Source organism: Triticum aestivum, chromosome 3D (assembly GCF_018294505.1).
Source record: "Triticum aestivum cultivar Chinese Spring chromosome 3D, IWGSC CS RefSeq v2.1, whole genome shotgun sequence".
NCBI lineage: Eukaryota > Viridiplantae > Streptophyta > Magnoliopsida > Poales > Poaceae > Triticum > Triticum aestivum.
This window is the reverse complement of record NC_057802.1, coordinates 427,070,345-427,093,782: the sequence shown is the minus strand read 5'-3', so window position 1 is coordinate 427,093,782 and position 23,438 is coordinate 427,070,345. Positions and strand designations below refer to the sequence as shown.

General features: G+C 48.6%; 1 protein-coding gene and 1 pseudogene across 2 annotated transcripts; one reads left to right on the top strand and one right to left on the bottom strand.

Annotated features, from left to right (window-relative positions):
* Positions 1–2,415: 2,415 nt before the first annotated feature.
* LOC123079359 (putative pentatricopeptide repeat-containing protein At5g13230, mitochondrial) lies at positions 2,416–11,340 on the top strand (annotated as a pseudogene).
* Positions 11,341–12,323: 983 nt separating this feature from the next.
* Positions 12,324–18,185, bottom strand: LOC123079361 (aspartic proteinase 36). Of its 2 annotated transcripts, XM_044502125.1 has the most exons (11): positions 17,798–18,155; positions 16,146–16,245; positions 15,805–15,934; positions 15,428–15,687; positions 14,267–14,494; positions 13,774–13,936; positions 13,590–13,663; positions 13,403–13,499; positions 13,225–13,285; positions 12,749–12,820; positions 12,324–12,660 (listed from the first exon to the last, which is right to left on the bottom strand). In XM_044502125.1, the coding sequence occupies exons 1-11, from the start codon at positions 18,138–18,140 to the stop codon at positions 12,494–12,496; spliced, it is 1,695 nt and encodes a 564-aa protein (XP_044358060.1). In that variant the 5' UTR covers positions 18,141–18,155; the 3' UTR covers positions 12,324–12,493. The 2 variants fall into 2 exon arrangements, with proteins under 2 accessions (XP_044358060.1, XP_044358059.1); XM_044502124.1 differs by lacking the exon at positions 16,146–16,245 and having other exon boundaries at positions 17,469–18,185.
* Between the last annotated feature and the right edge of the window lie 5,253 nt (positions 18,186–23,438).

The window sequence follows — 23,438 nt, the reverse complement described above, 5'->3', positions numbered from 1 at the left end:
GAGGGAGGGTTTGACTTCGAAATCCACGGATAAATTCTTCAAATTTGCAAGATTTGGAAGAAGATTTGAGAGGGGGGAGAGTGGGAGAGGGGGCAAAGCTCGGGGAGAGAGAGAGAGTGTGTGTGGTGGGGGGGTGGGGGAGGGGGAGGGGGCCCAGCCAAGTGTCTGGATAAGTCATAGTGCAGCGCCTAGCGGCTAGGCGCTGCACATTACACGTGCAACGCCTAGCGGCTAGGCGCTGCACATTACACGTGCAACGCCTAGCGGCTAGGCGCTGCACATTACAGATGCAGCGCCTAGCTCGGAGGCATTGCACGGCTGGGTGCGGGCCCGTGGGCTGCCACGGTGGACAGTGGTGCAACGCCCCGGAGCTAGGCGCTGCACCGTAGGGTGTGGCGCCGGCGTGGCGGGCGCTACACAAAAGGGTCAGGGGTGTGAAATAGTTTCGGAACCAGTTCATTCTGTGATTTGCTTCCGATTATAGGTCAAAATTGTCAAATTTGCCCCGCTGGCTCTGTCGCCTTGTTCTAGTGGCAGGATCGACGAGGGAGCGTGAATGCCCGTGCCTGCAAGGCTGCGGATTCTGGTTCGAGATGAGAATCTAGATCTTGTCCTTTCCAGCATCAGGTCCTAGTAATTTCTTCGTGCTATATGTTCATATTTGGTTAGTTCTTCTGCTCAATTTAGGTTGATTTTTGCTTTCTCTCACAGATACATAGACATCTCGCTCTTTGATTCATAGAATTTTCAAAAGACCTTTTGAGCACTCTTTGAATTGAGAACGAAGGTGGGTAAGCGTCTCCACCTTTCAGGAGGCCACATCATTGTATTTGTATGTGCACAATATGCGAGAGTTTTACAAGATCAGAATTCATTAGATTGGAGTGCATGTAAAGTCGCAACACATGCATCTTTGGCCTTGTTTGTTTGGCCTTTAGGAACGAACTTTTGGTAGGCGCAGCGCACTTGGCGGTGATGAAGTGTGAGGCGGAGTTGACGGAGGTGCGAGTTGCACAGGAGGATAGGGGAGGGCGCATTGGTGAGAGGTGGATGTGGACGTGCTTTGGGGCATTTCTGCCTTCTCACCAGCTTCCACAACTATGTTGTCAAACAACTAACTTTCATTTTTAATGTAAACAACTAACTTCCATCGCAGTCGCCTCCTTAGCATAGCAAGTTTACAGCTGCTTTGGCCAAAGCCACAGCGCAAACAAACAAGGCCTATATCTCAAGAATGCCGGTTGGTTACACAGCGTCACGAACCTCTTTCGACTGGTAATCTCCTTTTTTGGTGGTTATCCATGCCTCTATCAAATTTTTTATCTTTGTGATTCCATCTTCTTCTCCGGAATTAGTACCGGAAGTTTTGTGTTAGAAGTTTCATTTTGTGGGGAAATTGTGTTGGAAACTTGTTATTTGTGCTTACCAACTTTCTACGAGGAATTTAAATGACGAGAGATGTTGAGCATTGTTATCCAGTAAAATGCAAGTTCGCGCCCTCCGTACATTTAACTGGTACAATTACATGGGGAAATTGTGCTGGAGTATCAGTTTGTAGTCAACAATGGCACATTTCTTCTTCTTCAAATATGCTCTTAATCCAACAAAATAACATGAATCATCAGTATATATTGTATATGTTAGCAGCAAAAAGTGATCCAAAAATGTCTCGTTGTATATCAAAAATGTTGCTAGGGTAGCTCGTTAAAAAGTCTACGTAGAACGTTTAAAAAAGTTACATGAAACCGACAACAAGCTGGTACAATTACATGGGGAAATTGTGCTGGAGTATCAGTTTGTAGTCAACAATGGCACATTTCTTCTTCTTCAAATATGCTCTTAATCCAACAAAATAACATGAATCATCAGTATATATTGTATATGTTAGCAGCAAAAAGTGATCCAAAAATGTCTCGTTGTATATCAAAAATGTTGCTAGGGTAGCTCGTTAAAAAGTCTACGTAGAATGTTTAAAAAAGTTACATGAAACCGACAACAAGCTGCACAAGGGAGCTGCCAAGTTGGTTCACAAAAATGAACCACAGTTATATGCCCAAAGGACTGTAGCAAGTGAAGCTCCAACGCCAACAGGACTGCGTTGTAAACAAATCAGGGCGCGCAAAATCTCGAAAAAAGGGGAGAGAAGAGGTACCACTGCAGCGGCGGCGGCGCCCCCTAAAACTTTTTAGGGGCCGGGATGCAGGCTGATCAGGCTGGTTTTTTTGCCCTGACCCACATTTTGGTGGTTATTTTACGGGTCAGGGCAGGATGTGGGATTTGCTAGAGTTGCTCTTATAAGCTGGGTCGAACTCGCTGAGATAGCCGAGGTGGGACTAATACATCAGCGGGACTGTTGCCTGGCCGCTCTCCAGCACCAACCTCGCGTGGGCTGCATCCTCTTCCGCGACCCTAATTCGGTAGACGGGGGCCCAACCGGGCATTTGGACTGTAATAACTGAGACCAAAAAATCTACTAGTCGGTGCGCTGCCGCTGCCGCCCGCCAGTCCTGCCACGGCCGATGATCCGGCGTGCGAGCCGCCTCCTCCTCCCGGCTGTCTCTCACCACACGCATCCGCCCCGCCGCGACCTCGCGGCCAACGCGGCGCTGCAGTGGCTCGACGACGAGCTCACCTCGCTCGCCCTCCCCGAACCCGGGCGCGGGCCCGGGGTCGACGCGCACGCGTGCGCCAGGCTGCTGCAGGGCTGCGTCGCGCGCGGCGACGCCCGCGGCGGCCGCGCCGTGCACGGCCACGTCGTGCGGGGCGGCGGCCTCGACCTCCTCTGCGCCAACGTCCTGATCAACCTGTACGCCAAGCTCGGGCCCTTCGCCGGTGCGCGCAGGGTGTTCGACGGGATGCCGGAGCGGAACATGGTGTCTTTCGTCACGCACCTCCAGGCCCACGCGCTGCGGGGGAAGTTTGAGCAGGCGACGGCGCTGTTCCGGAGGCTGCGGCGGGAGGGGCACGAGGTGAACCAGTTCGTGCTCACCTCGGTGCTGAAGCTGGTTGTTGCCATGGACGCTCTGGGGCTCGCCTGGGCCGTGCACACTTGCGCGTGCAAGCTGGGCCATGACCGGAACGCCTTTGTCTGGTCTGCGCTGATCGACGCCTACTCCATGTGCGGGGCTGTCGGTGATGCAAGGCGCCTGTTTGATCGGATCGTGGATAAGGATGTCGTTGCTTGGACTGCTATGGTTTCTTGCTATTCTGAGAATAACTGCCCGGAGGACGCGCTTCAGGTTTTCCGGGAGATGAGGGTAGCGGTTTCTAAGATCAACCCCGTTGCACTGACCAATGTGCTCAGGGCTGCCGTGTGCTTGTCTTCGGTGGCACTAGGCAAAGGTATCCATGCCTGTTCAGTAAAACGCTTTATGATGCTGAGCCTCGCGTTTGTGGTGCGCTGCTTGATATGTATGCCAAGTGTGGGGGTATTGAGGATGCCCGCTTGGCTTTCGAGATGGTTCCCCATGATGATGTGATGCTTTGGAGTTTTATGATATCCATGTACGCACAGAGCAATCAGAACGAGCAGGCCTTCGAGCTGTTCATCAAAATGATGTGGTCTTCTCTGGTGCCTAATGAATTTAGTCTATCAAGTGTTCTGCAAGCTTGTGCTAATATGCCCCTCTTGGACCTAGGCGAGCAAATTCATAGCAATGCTATAAAGATTGGTCATGAGTCTGAGTTATTTGTTGGAAATGCACTAATGGATCTCTATGCCAGGTGCAGCGACATGGAAAGCTCACTCAAGATCTTCTCATCATTGCGGGATGCCAACGAGGTGAGCTGGAACACAATTATTGTTGGTTACAGCCAGTCTGGTTTTGGAGAAGATGCTTTGACTGTATTCCGTGGAATGCGTGCTGCTCCAGCACCTTCAACTCAAGTTACATACTCAAGCGTGCTCCGGGCTTGCGCAAGCACAGCATCCATCAATCACGTTGGCCAGGTTCACTGTTTGGTTGAGAAATCCACATTCAACAGTGACACCATTGTAAGCAATTCACTTATTGACTCATATGCAAAGTGTGGATGCATCAGGGATGCTCGCAAGATATTTGAAACTCAGAAAGAACATGATTTAATTTCATGGAATGCCATAATCTCAGGATATGTTGTTCATGGACATGCTGCACATGCCCGAGAACTTTTTGACAGGATGAACAAAAATGGTATTCAAGCTAATGATATCACTTTTGTTGCTCTCCTGTCTGTCTATGGCAGCACGGGTTTAGTGAGCCAAGGACTCTCTCTGTTTAATTCTATGAAGCTTGATCATGGCATCAAACCATCCATGGAGCATTACACTTGCATTGTTAGGCTTCTAGGACGTGCTGGCCGTCTGCATGATGCTCTGAACTTTATTGGAGATATCCCTTCAGCACCATCTGCTATGGTTTGGCGTGCATTGCTTAGCTCCTGTATAGTGCATAAAAATGTGGATCTGGGGAGATTTTCTGCAGAGAAGGTGCTTGAGATTGAACCACAAGACGAGACAACTTATGTCTTGCTATCAAACATGTATTCTGCAGCTGGAAATTTGGATGAAGTTGCTCTTTTGAGGAAATCAATGAGGAATATAGGTGTAAGGAAGGAGACTGGTCTTAGTTGGGTTGAGATGAAGGGTGAAGTTCATGCCTTTTCAGTAGGGTTGGAAGACCATCCAGATATGCGAGTGATACATGCTATGCTAGAATGGCTAAACCTGAAAACCCATAGGGCAGGTTATGTTCCTGATACTAACGTAGTGTTGCATGACGTAGATGAGGAACAAAAGGCTCGCATGCTGTGGGTGCATAGTGAGAGATTGGCTTTAGCATATGGGCTTGTGATGACACCGCCTGGACATCCAATTCAGATAATGAAGAATTTGCGCTCCTGCTTGGATTGCCATGCCATTTTTAAGGTGATATCCAAAATAGTCAAACAAGAAATTATTGTGAGAGACATCAATCGCTTTCATCATTTTGACAAGGGAACATGCTCATGTGGTGACTATTGGTGATGTTCCATTGTCCATTCATGTATTGAGGGGAGCTGCTCATTGATTTGCATCACCTTTAGTAATACTGGATTGCTGGTTGAAATGATTATGTTGATGATTTTCTGGACGTAAAAGAGCACTCTTTGTTCAGGTGAATCATGTACCAGGTACACTTTGTGAACTAAATTCTGTATTGATCTCTCAATAACATTTGTATTCATCAATTCTACCTTAATGTGCTAGGTTGGTATCAATCAGCAGGATAATTTGCAAAAAGAAATATGCTTGCTTGATCTGGACTGAGCAAAGGTAAACATGCAATAGATCCAATGGTTTTTTCATGAACGTATCTCATTGTGATGTATATCTACCCTCTCCAGAATGTTTTTCTTTAGAGAAAATGCAAAAGGCTTGCGTCTCGATGTATTGAAAAGGTAGAAAGGATAGTACAACCCAGGAGGGCAAGATACAACACACACTAGATAAGGAGAGAGAGAGAAAGATTAGTGCACATCCCAATCAACTGGGATTAGAACACGCAACCGCAGGGCACCAGCACAAGCCAAATGGTGGGCCTTATCCCTGATTAAACCTGATAGCCCTCTCCAGAATGTTACATTGAAGGATACAGAAAACATCAATTGAAGGATATAGAAAACTTCAGGTTTTGTGAGGTTTCTGGTGAAACCCTCTGATCATGAAATTGCCTTGTCATGATCAGTGAAGATTAAAGCGAAGGGGTTGTTTTGGCTATGATAGTGTTATGACCGGGATATTAGGGGCTTAGCCCAGTGGGTTGTGGCCCAAGTTATCTTATCGTTATTAGGGGCTTAGCCCAATTATCTTATCGTTATTAGGATCGTTTGCTTAGGAGTCAAGTAAACCTCTCTATATAAGGAGACGAGATGTATCAATCTAATCAAGCAAGAAGCAATCATATTTGCTCGGCTTCCTTAGGGAGCCGGGAGACCTAACCCTAGCCGCCTCCTGCCCTTGCACCAGCCTCCTCCCTCGCGCACGACGGCGCCCAGCCGCCGGCGTCCGCGGGTTCGTCCACGTCCAGCACCCTCCTTCCCCTACAACCTCCGGCCTAGACCCGGTAGAACCTTAGTTTCCACGGTTCAGGACTTCGCCGACCGTTTCCAGGCCCTGGCATGCCACGCGTCGGGCGTGACGGCGCAGCAGCGGGCCGACCTTTTCGTCGGTGGACTTCCAGATAACATCCGCGTGGACGTGGAGCTTCGGGGACCCCAGGATCTCCAGACGGCCATGTACTACGCCCGCGCGTTCGGGCGCCGCGCGGTGGCCATCCAGCAGGCATCACCGTCCCGGGCCGCTGGGCCGCTACCTTGGCCGGATGTTCCGACTCAGGGTCGGCCTGCTCAGGCTTCCGCGGCACCCCTCGCCGCGATCGCGGCGCGCCCGTTCCGCCGGCTCACCTCGGCTGAGCTACTCGAGCGTCGCCGCCAAGGGTTGTGCTTCAACTGCGCCGAGCCCTACATGCCCGGCCACGTCTGCCCGCGACTCTTCTTCCTGGAGGCTGCAGACTACATTGAGGAGGACGCGTCGCCGCCGATCTGGCCGCCCCAGCTGTCGTGAAGGTGTTTGATGCTGGTTGACCACCTCGAGGAGTTCAGCAAGCGCTTCCCCACCTTACAGCTCGAGGACGAGCTGTTTGTGCAGGCGGGGAGAAGTGTTATGACCGGGATATTAGGGGCTTAGTCCAGTGGGTTGTGGCCCAAGTTATCTTATTGTTATTAGGGGCTTAGCCCAATTATCTTATCGTTATTAGGATCGTTTGCTTAGGAGTCAAGTAAACCTTTCTATATAAGGAGAGGAGATGTGTCAATCTAATCAAGCAAGAAGCAATCATATTTGCTCGGCTTCCTTAGGGAGCCGGGAGACCTAACCCTAGCCGCCTCCTGCCCTCGCGCCAGCCTCCTCCCTCGCGCACGATGGCGCCCAGCCGCCGGCGTCCGCGGGTTCGTCCACGTCCAGCACCCTCCTTCCCCTACAACCTCCGGCCTAGACCCGGTAGAACCTTAGTTTCCACGGTTCAGGACTTCGCCGACCGTTTCCAGGCCCTGGCATGCCACGCGTCGGGCGTGACGGCGCAGCAGCGGGCCGACCTTTTCGTCGGTGGACTTCCAGATAACATCCGCGTGGACGTGGAGCTTCGGGGACCCCAGGATCTCCAGACGGCCATGTACTACGCCCGCGCGTTCGGGCGCCGCGCGGTGGCCATCCAGCAGGCATCACCGTCCCGGGCCGCTGGGCCGCTACCTTGGCCGGATGTTCCGACTCAGGGTCGGCCTGCTCAGGCTTCCGCGGCACCCCTCGCCGCGATCGCGGCGCGCCCGTTCCGCCGGCTCACCTCGGCTGAGCTACTCGAGCGTCGCCGCCAAGGGTTGTGCTTCAACTGCGCCGAGCCCTACACGCCCGGCCACGTCTGCCCGCGACTCTTCTTCCTGGAGGCTGCAGACTACATTGAGGAGGACGCGTCGCCGCCGATCTGGCCGCCCCAGCTGTCGTGAAGGTGTTTGATGCTGGTTGACCACCTCGAGGAGTTCAGCAAGCGCTTCCCCACCTTACAGCTCGAGGACGAGCTGTTTGTGCAGGCGGGGAGAAGTGTTATGACCGGGATATTAGGGGCTTAGTCCAGTGGGTTGTGGCCCAAGTTATCTTATTGTTATTAGGGGCTTAGCCCAATTATCTTATCGTTATTAGGATCGTTTGCTTAGGAGTCAAGTAAACCTTTCTATATAAGGAGAGGAGATGTGTCAATCTAATCAAGCAAGAAGCAATCATATTTGCTCGGCTTCCTTAGGGAGCCGGGAGACCTAACCCTAGCCGCCTCCTGCCCTCGCGCCAGCCTCCTCCCTCGCGCACGATGGCGCCCAGCCGCCGGCGTCCGCGGGTTCGTCCACGTCCAGCACCCTCCTTCCCCTACAACCTCCGGCCTAGACCCGGTAGAACCCTAGTTTCTACCAGATAGCAAAAGAGATTAGAACATTTCATCTTTATCCGGATGACAAGGATTTAGTTGGCAAACTGTGGATACTGCCTTTATCGATGATTTTCTTGGGTATCCTGAAATGGATCAGCGAACTGAACACCATTGTACATCACAACAGACAGTAGAAGGGCACCTTCAATTTGTTTTCCTGGTTAGTGCTGAAGTTTTGAAAAGTTGACCAGGTGCGAATATTGAAGCTCACTAAATTTAGGATCGATGAAACATACATAAACGCTGCATATTTGATGTTTCAGAGATACTTACTTTTAGATAAAAATATTATCACTAAGATTGGGAATGTACTGTCCTAAGTTAAAGTTCAGGAATGTAGGTGCATATGGTATAACACATGCGAGAGCTCTCCCTCCTCCCCTCCCGCGACACCCCCGCAGGCGTCGGGGAGGAAACCCTAGCCGTTGGACTTCTTCCCCCTCCCGCATCCTCTCCTCCCCTGCCACCGCCACAGGGCGCGACCAGGCGAAGCCCGGCCAGTGCAGGCGGCGGCGGGGCTTCTCGCCCCTACGCGCGTGGGGGTCGGTGCAGGCCGTCCTCGATGGGCCTGGGCGTCGCGGTGGCGCGGCGGTGCTCCACCCGGTGCTGTCGACAGGCGGCAGCATGGTGGCTCCGTTGGTGCGGCTGGCTACCTCGAGCGGGGCAGTTGGGCAGTGGCTGAGGCGGCATCCTGGCCCTGCATGGATCTGGCGGGCAGCTGCACCTGCGTCACCGGCGTGAGCGGCGCTGGCTACTGCGGCCGGTGCAGGCTGCTGGTGGCGGGTGGTGGTGCGGGCCGAGGTTGGGGATGGCGGCCATGGCGGCTTGTCCAGATCTGGCCTTGCGGCGCCGCGGGTCGCTGGCGGCTGTCCTGACTGGTGCCCTCTCAGATGGTCGGGGTGGCGGAGCAGTGGCAGTGGTTCGGCCCCCTCCTCCTGGTTCATGGGGTGTTCGACTTTGTGGTTGGCGACGCGTCTGACGGGTGGAGGGGCGCTCCAAGGGATTGGCAGGGGTGCCTTCGGGTCTTCTTGTTGCTAGGGGTGGCGACGGTGACCTGGCCCCGGTTCGACAAATGGCGCGGCGGCTGCGGTGTGGCCGGCATCTGCCTGTGGCCTCCCCTTGACCTGCTCCGGCCGGCGGGGCCCTGGTCTTACCAAAAGGGCCTGCTTTTCCGGCCTTAGCGTCAGTGCTCGATGTGGATGGGGATGGGATGGTCTTGGATGCCAGGGCGGCAGCTCTGGGGGTGCGAGCGCAGGGCTCGTGGGCGGAGCTCATGCTCAGGTGCTGCCTGGTGGCCATGGCCGTGTGGGCGGCGTGGTGGCCGGGGTGTGAATATTGGTGGCGGTGGTGCGGCGTCCGTACCTATGTCGAGGGCAATGAGTGTTGGCTAGGGTGAAAATCTGACCTGCCTTCGGGCAGGCCGGCAGCGGCGATGTTCGTTCCCTTCTTGAAGGTGTAGTCGCGGTCCTCATTGCCCGTCGTGTTGCTCCAAGGGAATCCCTGATCCTCGGTTCGAGTGGTGGCGGCACTCTGGTGTCGTGCCCTTCCTGAAGGCACCGTTTTGGAGCTCACGGGTTGTCGTATGCAGCTTCGTCTCTTCGCGTTGGCGTGTTCACGGTTGAGGACCCCGTTAGCTCTTGTAGTGGTAGGGGTAGTGTTGCTGCGCTCAGCGCCGTTGTATCCGCCTTGGATGTGTGCGTGAGTTGGGGTGGTGTGAGTTTGTATCGAGTTGTTGATGGTTGGTGCTTTATGTATAAAGCGGGGCGAAAGCCTTTTTCGGTAATTCAGTAGACGGCCCAGCTAGTTTCTCCTTCACCGAATTCGATGCCGGCCTCTTCGTTCATTTATTTCTTCCCGTGGTCAATTCGCATCAGATGCCGCACAACAACGGTACTCGATTCAGATATGGAAGTTTGCTAGCGCTGGTTCATACTCTTCCTGGAAACATGCTCCCGTGAAGTGGACAGGGACTCAATCGTCACTCTTGCCACTGGAGCCAGGATCCTAGCCGCTGCCCAGGTGATCTCCCTGGCAATATCCAGATTTCGGAGGAGACATCGCAAAACCTCTCCGGCGGCCGGCTGCCGGATCGGGGGCCAAACCATCCTTCTCAGCCATTGGTAGGTCCTCCCTCACTCAACATGGCGGTGAGTTCGTCCTCCTCATCCTTCTTTTTTCCTTTGCTAGATCCTCTTACAACATCACCTGCAAAGAAGGATTCCTTCTCTTACAACAAGGAACAATTAAAAGTCAGCACTCGTTATCAAAATTAAAAGAGAAGTGGGGAGGAGAGGGTGAGAGGCCCCTTACCTAGATTTCATCAAAAGGAGCGGAGCCAAAACCTGCTCGTCGGATGGAGTTACTGAGTTCTTGACAAACTTCAAACCCAGAAAAGACGGAGAGAAGCAGATGCAAGCCATTGCCATTGCTTCAATCACCATCCTATTCCGAGCCAACGAAATTGCCCAGCATATGCCAATTATGACTAGCTCCCAAGTTTTTTTTTCGCCGCACAATCTGAGGTTTACCATTGACAAATACATCAGCTGGATCAGAAATTCCATTGGACTGAATCCCAAGAAGGCGAAGGATTTCCAATGGTCCTTGAGTGGTGTAGCGTCAGGTGAGGAGGCACCGTTTCACCATCCGCACATCCGAAGGGACAGGGACCTGAGCCCAGAATGTTTGTTCTGTTTGAGCAGAAGCGAGCTGACCTTCTTGTTTGGAAAAAGTATGCAACTTGTATCTTTGTTTGTGGAAAAATAACAAAATCGTGTCTTTCTGTGGAAAAAGTATGCAGCTTGTATCTATGTTTGTGGAAAATAACCAAATTGCACCTGTGCTGAGGCTTAATAAGAATTCAACTCTGATTTGTTTCCATGTCAAATGTAGGAGGACAACCAAGATGATTGGCTCAGCAAGTTGCCTGATGAAGTTTTGCTCAACATCATCCAGCGACTTGATGTCTCTGATGCCGCAAGAACCAGCGTCCTCTCCAGACGTTGGAAGCAGATCCGTGCTATGGTGTTTGTGCCGCTCTGATCTGGGCATGTAATAGAGCTAGTTATTTTGGTGCTGTCAGGTTTTCCCCCCATAGCACTCGTTTCGATGGCGGGCGAATGCGGTGTGTTTCCTGGCAGTGCGTTGAACTCGCTGCCTCTCTTTCTTCTCTCCTGGATGTTTCCTGGACAGATTGTATTTCCGTTCTATGTAATGGAAAGGGGGTCAGCCTGGTTCAAAAAAAAAAAGATCCGTGCTATGCTCTCAAAAATTGTCATAACAGATGATCTGTGCTTGAAGCAACCAGGAGCTTACTGAAAAGAAGGGCTGAAAGTCTACATACCATTCACCTGTTGCGCGTTGGATTCTACTTGGGAGATGAGTCTATTTTCATTGGCCATATTGTTGCCAACACCATAGTAACACAAAAGGTTGAGTTTACAATCTTGACAAAGGTGCGTATAAAATGTACCAACAATGACCTGCTCACTTATGGGAGGCAGTTCATGTCTTTCTTTGATTCGTGTCCAAACACATTTGGTGGTTTTTCACGCCTCGCGCTAGAGAATTTGAGGTTAGGTGAATCAGATTTCCCCAAAATTTTCAGTATATGCAAGCAACTGGAATTCCTCAACATCCACCGCTGCAACATGGGGATTATGTCTTTGCTGGAAGTGGAACACCAGCAACTCAGTGAATTAGTGATTGTTGTTACCAGTTTTAAGAGAGTTGAACTTAAGTGGGTACCGAAGCTGACAAAAGTGTAACTTAGGCCCTGTTCGGAGACCCGCCACTCCACCACTCCACTCCCGAAGCTGGAGTTAAAAAGCACGGAGCTGGAAAACGGATGCTCCGCAGCTCCTCGTATTTTAGGAGCTGGAGTGACTCCAAACTGGGCCTTAATCGTTTTAAATCTCAACATGACCCCTTCTGCTCTGCTCCAGACTGTGAGCACCGGTGGAGAAGAACAGCTTCTCTAGTTAAGTGTCGATACAATAATTCTCGATAACCCACTCACATGCACCGGTCCTAGTAATACTCGCGGCACGCATGCCTCACGCACGCGACGCACCCTGACTATGCGGACCCACTCGTGATTCCTCTTCAGAGCGCCTTGACCCCGTCAATCCTGGACTGGTCGTGACTCCGTTGCCCTCGCTGTCCAGTGGGGCCGCTGTGACAGGTGGGGTAGCCGTGGCAGCCGTGACAAATATCCTCCCCTGTTTTCCTTCAGATTTGGAGGCAGCGGCAGCACGATTCAGGTACATGAATAAATAGAACAACGCCTCTCAAGTGATCAGGTCGAAACACGTTATGAGCACGCCACTACCATGAACGATAAACCATTTTTTTTCTTTTTTTCTTCTTCTCTTTTTCCCTGTAATTTATGTACAGCAAGAATGCTCGTGCCATGGGAAGGAAGGGGCGCAGGCATCGACCCCGTTCGCCAAGTAAAGAATGGGTGTGGTGGAATCACAGTGTCAGGTCAGTCAGCCAGTGTGCTATCTACTAAATATGGCGCCAAAAATGAGCATATGCACAAGGGCGACGGCGACACCGGTAGGCACCAGGCCGCTATAGTGTCGCGGTGACCCGTTCACGTCGAACTGCCCCGTGTTCACGTACTGGTTCTTCCCCGATGAGGAGGTGACGTTGACCGACAACGAACCTGACAAAAGCAAAGGAAGGCATTGTTAGCAACGCCAATCAGCATGGGCGTGAACTAGAAAAACTGGTGAGGAGGGGTTTGAGCTTACAGTCGTAGTCCGCCCAGCCCATGCGCATGTTTCCCAAGTCATACACGAATATCTTTTCCTTCAAAACAAGATCTGCAACAAAGGGGGCCAAATAGTTAGCAAGAAAACACCAGGAGTGGGAGATGGGCATTGCATCATTCTTGGGGCCATTCACACTGACTATACTCGGTTAATAGCTGCTGTGAAGCTAGTACTTAGGGATTACAAGTCGTTCAATGTTTGCATGAGGTAAATAGTCAGTTTTCATGTTGGTTCAATATTAGGGGTTAAACCAAACGGCATGAAGTCACAAGGCACATCATTTTCCTAAAGCCTGGATAGATCTATCTGGCATAGTTATGTTCATATCTGGTGCTACTATTGAAATTTCTGTCAACAACTTAACTTAATTCAGATATCCATAACAGAATTGCTGCCTTAAAGTATAACAGCCATATGCGGAACTTATAATGGCTAATACAGGCAACATGACTAACCTCCAAGTATAGTGATTCCCTGGCTCCTTTGCCAGCCAATGCACCACAATACATTATTATCCTACAAGCATAATATGTTATTATTTCATCCAAGGCAAGTGCACCCATAAACAGTTATGTAGACACACAATTGCAAAGAAGTTTAGCAATGATGGCATCAAAAGGCTTGTTCGCATACACTGGTAGCCTGCTGCAGAAGATAGTTCTCTGGCTTCACTGTCATTGCAACACCACCTTTAAAATACAGTGTTGCCGTAGGAAATGACGAATCAACACTAATAGAGAAGCAAAAGAACATTTGTGAGTAATTCAACATTCTGAAAGACATGCGCTGCTAATTTCCTTAGAAAGAGAAAGAGGAAAACCTGCCGCTCGTAACAAAACATTGTGTCCCCTTGCTGACAACAGAGCGTACAGATGGAGAGACTGCGGCAGCTATCTGCAGGCATCGATCAATAGAACTAATGATGGTATATTTAAGTAATGCAAACTATTCACATATTTGTTGCTCCATAAAATAAATGATGGAATGTGTCATTTGGAGTTTACCGCGCTAATAAATGGATCATAGGCACCATCGACAAGGTATACTAATGTCGTTCCTGAATCCACAATTGTTCCTTGTGTATTTGATGTTGCAAACAAGGAAGAATCAATGGGCAGCTTTTGACCACTAACAGCAATGCTTTCCAGATACAAGTTATAATGAGGCCTACATTTCATTTAAATACAAAAACAGCTTAGAATCAAAATGTTTCATAGTTTATTGCCACTAGAAATGTTATAATTCACAAGAAAAAAAATCTAGCTATATAGTTAGCCTCTCATAGGGGCATACTTAGTGTTGGAAAATTAAATATGTCCAAACAAATTCACCTAATAAGTACTTTCAGAAGAAAATAAAAACTAGAAAAGAATGATGGAAGCTGTTGCTTTCCACCCATACCTACCAGTTACAACAACACGGGTGACTACTGAAACAAAAGAGAACATGCAGAATTCCGAAGTTACACACTCGATAATTTCAGGAAAAGGAACTTACTGTGATGGAACAAGTGGAGTAAATACTAATCCTGGTTCAACGATTTCACCAAGGACAAGAATACCACCACCATTATCTGAACCTTTCAGGCAATGGGAGAATGTTTTAGGGGATACACCAAGAGAGTACAGTTGTGAAATGACAGACAGCTCATGCTGTCCAAACCCAAAAATTCCATCAACTGCCCTATCTGTCTTCATCAGGTCACCTGACTGTGAGTTGCTACATCTATTAAAAAAAAGATAGTTACAACAACGAAAATATTATTGACCCTGTTAGGCAACAAGTTTCAGTATCAAGGTGAAGACTGCACAAAATGGAAACCATAAACAGTTACTTTATAGCAACGCATGGTTTAATCAAACTAAGATCAGCACAAAAATGTAGACTCATATCACTAAGAAAAAGTGAAAAACCATTCTGAGGCTGAGACTTTGGAGTGTTTAGATACATGTTAGAGGATAGCCTTTTAATCAGTCGACATTAAAGGATGTCCAGGTACTAGTCATATGCCAACATATTTTGGCCAGAGAATGAGAAAGAAGACAAGTATAACCATTTTAACATTTGTTCATGGTGACCATAATGGAAATTGACTTTTATTCCTAATAATAACTGTTCTCTGGATATCAGAGCAACGAAAAGAACTATTCTTGCAGTAGGTACTAGAATCCTGCTAGTTGCAGGACATGCATTTTGTTGTCATTAGATCCATCAACCGTGCTAACCAGATCAAGGAAAAGGACAGACCCAGTGCTAGAAGCTCCCACACCAGGTGGGGTCTGGGGAAGGATTATACGAGGCAAGCCTTACCCCTGCACAGTGCAATGCAGAGAGGCCGCATCGAACCCAGGACCTCTTGGCACAAGTGGAGAGTACTTCACCACTGCGCGAGGCCTGCCCTTCGCTAACCAGATCAACAAAGTGAACAAATTTTATCCACACCTGTGCCACAAAGCAGCAACATGCAAATGGTTCGCATTATCAAGGAGACAAGAACCCACATCATGTCAACGCTTTTACCTAGCACAGTTGTTGCATGACTCTAGCCATGTTTCTAATGTTATGACGTATCTTAAGTAAATGATCATCAATTGTAAATGCTAAGTTTTCATTATCTAATAAGGGATTCAAAAGGTATAGGAGTCTAGGGAATAGTACCCAAAAACGACGGACGCAGAAGAATTGGCAGTCTGCTCATTCCCCATGACAGTGTCGAAATACATAGTGTCGGACACATAGTATCCTGACGTGCCACTTCCATCACCATACGTGAAAGTGTAACCGCATGGACTGCTTGGGGAGTCCGAGGGTTGGCAGAGTGCTTCCCCTGTCTGGAGGGCAGCTGTACACCTATCATCTGAGCATGGTATCCTGGATGATGTTGATGAAGAATCAGGGTTGAAGAATTCCAATTGGATCTGAAAAGCAAACCAAAAGGCAGTAATCCATCAGAAGGAGCTTAGATAACAAGTAATCCCATCTCAAGGGAGAAAACTATTCCAAAAAAATAAGACATTGGATAATGATTGACTCACATTGAGCCCACTAGATGTCGGGCAACCTGTGCAAGGGCTGCAAGCAACCCACAAGATATCACTGCCGGTGTCAATTTGGACAAAGTATTCCTTTGCAGGGTTTCCCAATTTTACACGTGTAAAATAGAGCCTGTAAAATAGAACTTTAGCATACAATACTTACAAAAGAGTGTGCCTATTACGCTATAGGTTAACATGAAGCCCTTGTACTACCAACTAACAGCATGCCCAGTTGCAGAATGAAAAATGAATGAATTGATGAGATGATAATGCCTAAAAGGAGGTTAGTTAATCAGAAAACAGCAGTAAATTGAGCAACAAACTGACTTTTGCATCCTAACCAATTTGAGAATCGGCCAAAAGAAACAGAGTGCGTAACTGACTTCTGCATCCGAACCAATTTGAGAATCGGCCAAAAGAAACAGAGTGCGTAACTGACTTCTGCATCCGAACCAATTTGAGAATCGGCCAAAAGAAACAGAGTGCCTAACTGACTTTTGCATCCTAACCTACTTGAGAATCGGCCAAAGGAAACAGAGTGCGTAACTGACTTCTGCATCCAAAAACAGAATATTGCTACGTAAGGGTGATGGATTAAACGCATGATATTCAACAGTCTAAAGGGAGTATTATCAATCACAACTGATATGTGACAAGGGTCTATGCAACTAAAACATAAATCCTATAGCATTGTGGCGAAAACAGAATTGTTTCATTTAAGACTGGCACATGGCAAGTAAAAACGGGTGCCAATCCATCCATTATCTATCGCTTGGTGGTAGTAAAGCCTCTGCATGTACTGGCTCTAAACCGTGTAACGAAATGTGTATCTCTGCACGGCTACACCTTATGGACTAACAAGATTAATGTGCAAACATAAGGTACATGAGAGAGGGAGAAATCCAAAACTGCATCTTCAACGGAAGGAATTGACCTTGAAGCAAAAGCAACCTAAGAAAATTAAAGAAACTGTGATGGGCAGAGAAATGTGTGGAGACGTAGGATCCAAGAGAAGCAAAGCATAGGAAAATGAGCTGTTTTTCTCTCAACTGGCAGGCAATGAATTATTGTGGTGATTGGTACAGGCAAACGCATCAGAATTGGACCCCCACAATGAAACAGGTAGAACAACGAAGTGCACGAAGAGTCAAAGACTTGGTGATATTTTCAAAATAAAACGATGAATCAAACGAACCTAATAAGAAAGAAAAAGAAAAACAAGCCTGGTTTATTGCAAGCAACAATTCAGCTGCCAGACCGCATGTGTTCCTGAGCAAACATCGCCGGAAGTTTGGCAAAATTAACTAGTAGTATAAAGTTTGCAGAATGCACGCAATATCCACCCGCAAACAAACTTACTGAGTACGGCCATCAAACTACGTATCAATTATTTCAATGGTTACGACTAGAGCTGAGTAAACAGAAGGAATGTAACTGTCATCAATTACCCAAAAGAAATTTCATTTGCCACAATCGTTCAATCCACCAAGCAAGGAGACAATTTCAGCTCAACGCCCAGAACCAGAACATGTTGGAATTCCCAACGCCTCCATCGATCGCACACATGACCAGCCAACCCACCCGAACCGAACCAAGCCAGACGAAACCAAACCAAAGCAGGAGAGGAAAACAAAAAGGAAGAAAAAGCGAAGCGGCTCACCCACCCGACCATGTAGGGGTTGGCGGAGCCTTCGACGGGGAAGTCGACGACGCCGGCGACCGCGGGCCCGCCCCCGAGCAGCCCCCTCCCTTTGTGCCTTGCCCTGTCCCGCTCCCTCAGGTGCTCCGCCGGCACCCCCCTGTGCGGCAGCGCGCGCTCCAGCGTCAGCGCCGCCGGGAACGCCGCCGCCGCCCCACCGAACACCGCCGCGAGCGCCACCAAGGCCGCGGCGAGCGCCACTTCCGGCGGCCTCATCGCTCAAGAGAGCCCCACGCCTCACCCCCTGCCCCGACGCGGCGAGGCGAAGGGGGAGCGGAGCGCACGCGTTGGCACGGCGGCTGCGCGTGTGGGCGTAGCAGCTCTGCACGGCCCTTTTGGCGGTGGAGGCCTCGAAACGGGCAATAATTCGGCGCCGTAGCCCGTGGGACTCCCCTGGTCCAGCAGTCCGTCCTGGCCTGTGAAATGCGGCAAGTACAGGGGGTAAAAGCGGGAACGGAGGGATGGGATTACGTGTGGACTCTCGGCGTGTGCCCCTCTCTCTCTTCTCTCTCTTCTGTTGCGCCGCTTTAATAGGAGGGAGGGGCGGGCGGCCTCCTTTCCTCTTCGGCCGCCGTCGCCTCCTTTTCCCGTCTCCTCTCCTCTTTGGCCGCTCCCTTGCCTTTCCTTTCTCTGCCATTGACCAAAGCCATGGGTTTGCTTGGTTTTGTTTGGTCTCTTCATTCAAACATGGGCTGCTGCTGCTGCTACATGGTGATTCACATAAATCTATCTGATATACTAGATTACAATTGATTAATTAATTAATTACAATATAGTCGCTATGTGTTCCTTTCTGTAGACATGATGATCAGACTGATGATGGTGGCATGTTGAAATATCCTACGAATTATTGGTGTGCATAATGTTGGACCAGATTGCGATGTCTTCGGTTTTGTAACACACGAGGTATTTTGTAATAATTTTGCTTTGGTAGGCATTTGAGTACATCGATATTGGTTGTCAGATGCGTCATCCTTTTGAACAAGAGCGATCGTACCGACCATCATAGGCGTGCTTAATAATTGACAGTGGTAAGTGCTGCTAAGATGACTATAGAGGGCCACTTGGAGTTCGTGCAGATTTCTTAATGCAAGGCACAATGTTGTTCACTTGAATCCACGGAACTTGCACCGGTTTCAACATCTTTTAATTAATTATACGTCATCTCTTTTTTTTTCGAACAGAATTATACGTCAAGTTAGATAGAGGAAACAAATCAAAATGGATGTGGTCACTTAGGATTATATGTTTTCTTATATTCTTTTTGACCTTTGGCGTAAGATGCGATTTACATGACGGCAAAATAGGAGGAGGGTGGGGCTGTACCGTTGTAGTGTGGCTTTTCTTCACACCGTGTGCCAAACAGCGCAGCCCTATGTAAATATAAGTTTAAAAGTAAAAATAAAACCGTCCACATAGGTTTTGGGAGATTCGTAAATTCTAAAAAAAAGACATACAGGGTTTTTTCAAGTCATGAGCATACGTGATAAAAGACACGACAAGTGTACATCTAAAGTTCCATGAACAAAATCATCCGGCCTGCAGGACATAATGTTTATTTCTCTTGCTTGGATATATACCATAACCTTAATATTGCCCGTCATCACCGTATTTTGAAGCTTCTAGTGCAATTTAAGTACAAATTGAAAAAAGAAACTCAAAGTTGGCATGTATTCGCGCTAAAACCTAGCAATTACATCATAATCTACAGACTGCTGGAAACATAAGCACATTTTTAACTAATCTAATCCACGAGTAAACAGTAAACAGTAAACATGGCAAATAAGGTATGCATCTCATATTGATATCTAAGCATGTGAGCACATACAATATATAAAATCAAAACATCTATGAACAACATATATACGGCCAACACATGAACGAGCAAATAGGGACTGAACGAGTCATATCCTCCAGTTGGCTAGGTCAACGCGGCGACCATAGCGGCCTTCTTCTTGGCGGCTTCATCGTCACCCATGGAGTCGATGTAGGGGAAGCAGAGGCGGGTGGAGAAGGATCTCAAACGACAGGGTTGTGCAAGAGGGAGTAAGTGGATTAACCATTCCTGACCGGCCAAAATAAGCTTCGGCTCGACTCATTCCCGCAACCCGCAACCAGCGGCGCCGCATGCGCGTCGTGCCGAGGCGAGCGGCGGAGGAGGAGGAGGAGGAGGAGCGCACGCGTACAACTCCTCTTCCCAAGCTCCCAATAGTATGTGGTAGAGCATCCCTTATAAAGGGGTCTCACTCTCACTCCACCAGCAGTATGGTACTAAACTTTCCACCATTTGTCATGCACTAAAATGGGCCTTAGAGATTAACCATGCATTATTGTCTTATACGGGCCTAAGCCCATCTATAATCCAACACAGACATGCTTAGTTGCTTTTTTACGAGCAAAAAAATTGCTTAGAAATGAACTTGAAAAATGAAACATTATGCTTCAGGAACTGTTACTAGCGCTCAGTGTCATGTTAACCGCCTGCACTACTTCGAACGAAGCTTCGTAAGACACTCCGAAGCACATAAAAAACATGACACCACTAAAACCATTCTTTTTCATAGGAATTTCAGAGGATTCGAATCCTTAGAAATATTTCCTATGTTGGCTGTTTGATTCATATGATTGAATCAATTTTTTGCAAGGATTTATTTATACTAACTTTTCATAGATTTATAGCATCCACTCTTTTTTAAAGAATCCTTAATTTTTTCTACGATACAACCAAACAAACCAAAATCATGTAGGATTAAGATGAGCATGTCATTTTAATCCTATATTTTTTCTATCTTCGCGTGTTTTTAGAATTCTACTGTAGAAGGCTAGGGTTTGGCAATGCAACTCTCGATATATTGATCGGGTGCAAGTGCACGTATATATCATGTACAAGGTGGGCCTCAACCTCAACTATACAAAGAATAAGAGGTGGGCCAATAATACAAAATACATGTGCAAACCATATATTCAACACCCCCCCCTCCGGCAGTCGAAGCGTCGCCAGAGACGCAGAGACTGGACCTGAACTCCTCAAAAACGGGAATAGGCAATACTTTAGTCATCACATCTGCGAACTGTTGTGCTGTCGGAACATGTAGAACCTGAATACGTCCAAGGGCCACATGTTCGCACACAAAAATGAATATCAAGCTCGATGTGCTTCGTCCAGCGATGATGAACGGGGTTGGCGAGAGGTAGACGGCGGATACGTTATCACATTATACCACCGTAGCCTGGGAGACGTCATGACGCAACTGTTGGGAATCGTAGCATAATTTAAAATTTTCCTACGCTCACCAAGATGCATCTATGGAGTCTACTAGCAACGAGGGGAAAAGAGTGCATCTACATACCCTTGTAGATCGCGAGCGGAAGCGTTCCAATGAACGTGGATGACGGAGTCGTACTCGCCGTGATCCAAATCACCGATGACCGAGTGCCGAACGGACGGCACCTCCGCGTTCAACACACGTACGGTGCAGCGACGTCTCCTCCTTCTTGATCCAGCAAGGGGGAAGGAGAGGTTGATGGAGATCCAGCAGCACGACGGCGTGGTGGTGGATGTAGCGGGTCTCTGGCAGGGCTTCGTCAAGCTTCTGCGAGAGAGAGAGGTGTTGCAGGGGAGGAGGGAGGCGCCCAAGGCTGTAGGTTGCTGCCCTCCCTCCCCCCCTTTATATAGGCCCCCTTGGGAGGGGGGGCCGGCCAAAACCCATCTAGGGTTGGGGGGGCGGCGGCCAAGGGGTGGAAAGGGGTGCCTTGCCCCCCAAGGCAAGGGGGAAGTCCCCCCACCCTAGGGTTCCCAACCCTAGGCGCATGGGGGGAGGCCCATGGGGGGGCGCCCAGCCCACTAGGGGCTGGTTCCCTTCCACTTTCAGCCCATGGGGCCCTCCGGGATAGGTGGCCCCACCCGGTGGACCCCCGGGACCCTTCCGGTGGTCCCGGTACAATACCGGTAACCCCCGAAACTTTCCCGGTGGCCGAAACTTGACTTCCTATATATAATTCTTCACCTCCGGACCATTCCGGAACCTCTCGTGACGTCCGGGATCTCATCCGGGACTCCGAACAACTTTCGGGTTTCCGCATACATATATCTCTACAACCCTAGCGTCACCGAACCTTAAGTGTGTAGACCCTACGGGTTCGGGAGACATGCAGACATGACCGAGACGCCTCTCCGGTCAATAACCAACAGCGGGATCTGGATACCCATGTTGGCTCCCACATGTTCCACGATGATCTCATCGGATGAACCACGGTGTCGAGGATTCAATCAATCCCGTATGCAATTCCCTTTGTCAAACGGTATGTTACTTGCCCGAGATTCGATCGTCGGTATCCCAATACCTTGTTCAATCTCGTTACCGGCAAGTCTCTTTACTCGTACCGCAATGCATGATCCCGTGACTAACGCCTTAGTCACATTGAGCTCATTATGATGATGCATTACCGAGTGGGCCCAGAGATACCTCTCCGTCACACGGAGTGACAAATCCCAGTCTCGATCCGTGCCAACCCAACAGACACTTTCGGAGATACCCGTAGTGCACCTTTATAGTCACCCAGTTACGTTGTGACGTTTGGCACACCCAAAGCACTCCTACGGTATCCGGGAGTTGCACGATCTCATGGTCTAAGGAAAAGATACTTGACATTGGAAAAGCTCTAGCAAACGAAACTACACGATCTTTTATGCTATGCTTAGGATTGGGTCTTGTCCATCACATCATTCTCCTAATGATGTGATCCCGTTATCAACGACATCCAATGTCCATGGTCAGGAAACCGTAACCATCTATTGATCAACGAGCTAGTCAACTAGAGGCTTACTAGGGACATGGTGTTGTCTATGTATCCACACATGTATCTGAGTTTCCTATCAATACAATTCTAGCATGGATAATAAACGATTATCATGAATAAGGAAATATAATAATAACCAATTTATTATTGCCTCTAGGGCATATTTCCAACAGTCTCCCACTTGCACTAGAGTCAATAATCTAGTTCACATCACCATGTGATTAACACTCACTGGTCACATCACCATGTGACCAACATCTAAAGAGTTTACTAGAGTCAACAATCTAGTTCACATCACTATGTGATTAACACTCAATGTGTTCTGGTTTGATCATGTTATGCTTGTGAGAGAGGTTATTAGTCAACGGGTCTGAACCTTTCAGAACCGTGTGCTTTACGAATATCTATGTCATCTTGTGGATGCTACCACGCGCTATTTGGAGCCATTTCAAATAATTGCTCTACTATACGAATCCGGTTTACTACTCAGAGTCATCCGGATTAGTGTCAAAGTTCGCATCGACGTAACCCTTTACGACGAACTCCTTTCCACCTCCATAATCGAGAAAATTCCTTAATCCACTAGGTACTAAGGATAAGTTCGACCGCTGTCATGAGATCCTTTCCCGGATCACTATTGTACCCTCTTGACCAACTCATGGCAAGGCACACTACATGTGCGGTACACAGCATAGCATACTATAGAGCCTACGTCTAAAGCATAGGGGACGACCTTCGTCCTTTCTCTATCTTCTGCTGTGGTCAGGTCTTGAGTCTTACTCAATACTCACACCTTGTAACACAGCCAAGAACTCCTTCTTTGCTGATCTATTTTGAACTCTTTCAAAATCATGTCAAGGTGTGCTGTCTTTTGAAAGTATCATCAGGCGTCTTGATCTATCTCTATGGATCTTGATGCCCAATATGTAAGCAGCTTTATCCAGGTCTTCCTTTGAAAAACTCCTTTCAAACAACCCTTTATGCTTTCCAGAAATTTTACATCATTTCGGATCAACAATATGTCATTCACATATACTTATCAGAAATGTTGTAGCGCTCCCACTCACTTTATTGTAAATACAAGTTTCTAACAAACTTTGTATAAACCCAAAAACTTTGATCACTCCATCAAAGC

Bases quoted from the DNA above. Each gene is read 5' to 3' on its own strand.
- LOC123079361 (XM_044502125.1), bottom strand. From the start codon at position 18,140: ATGGCAGAGAAAGGAAAGGCAAGGGAGCGGCCAAAGAGGAGAGGAGAC. The intron at 15,688-15,804 runs GTGAGTCAATCA...TTTGCTTTTCAG, and splicing joins CGACATCTAGTGGGCTCAAT to ATCCAATTGGAATTCTTCAA. The intron at 13,937-14,266 runs GTAAGTTCCTTT...AATGAAATGTAG, and splicing joins ACTCCACTTGTTCCATCACA to GCCTCATTATAACTTGTATC.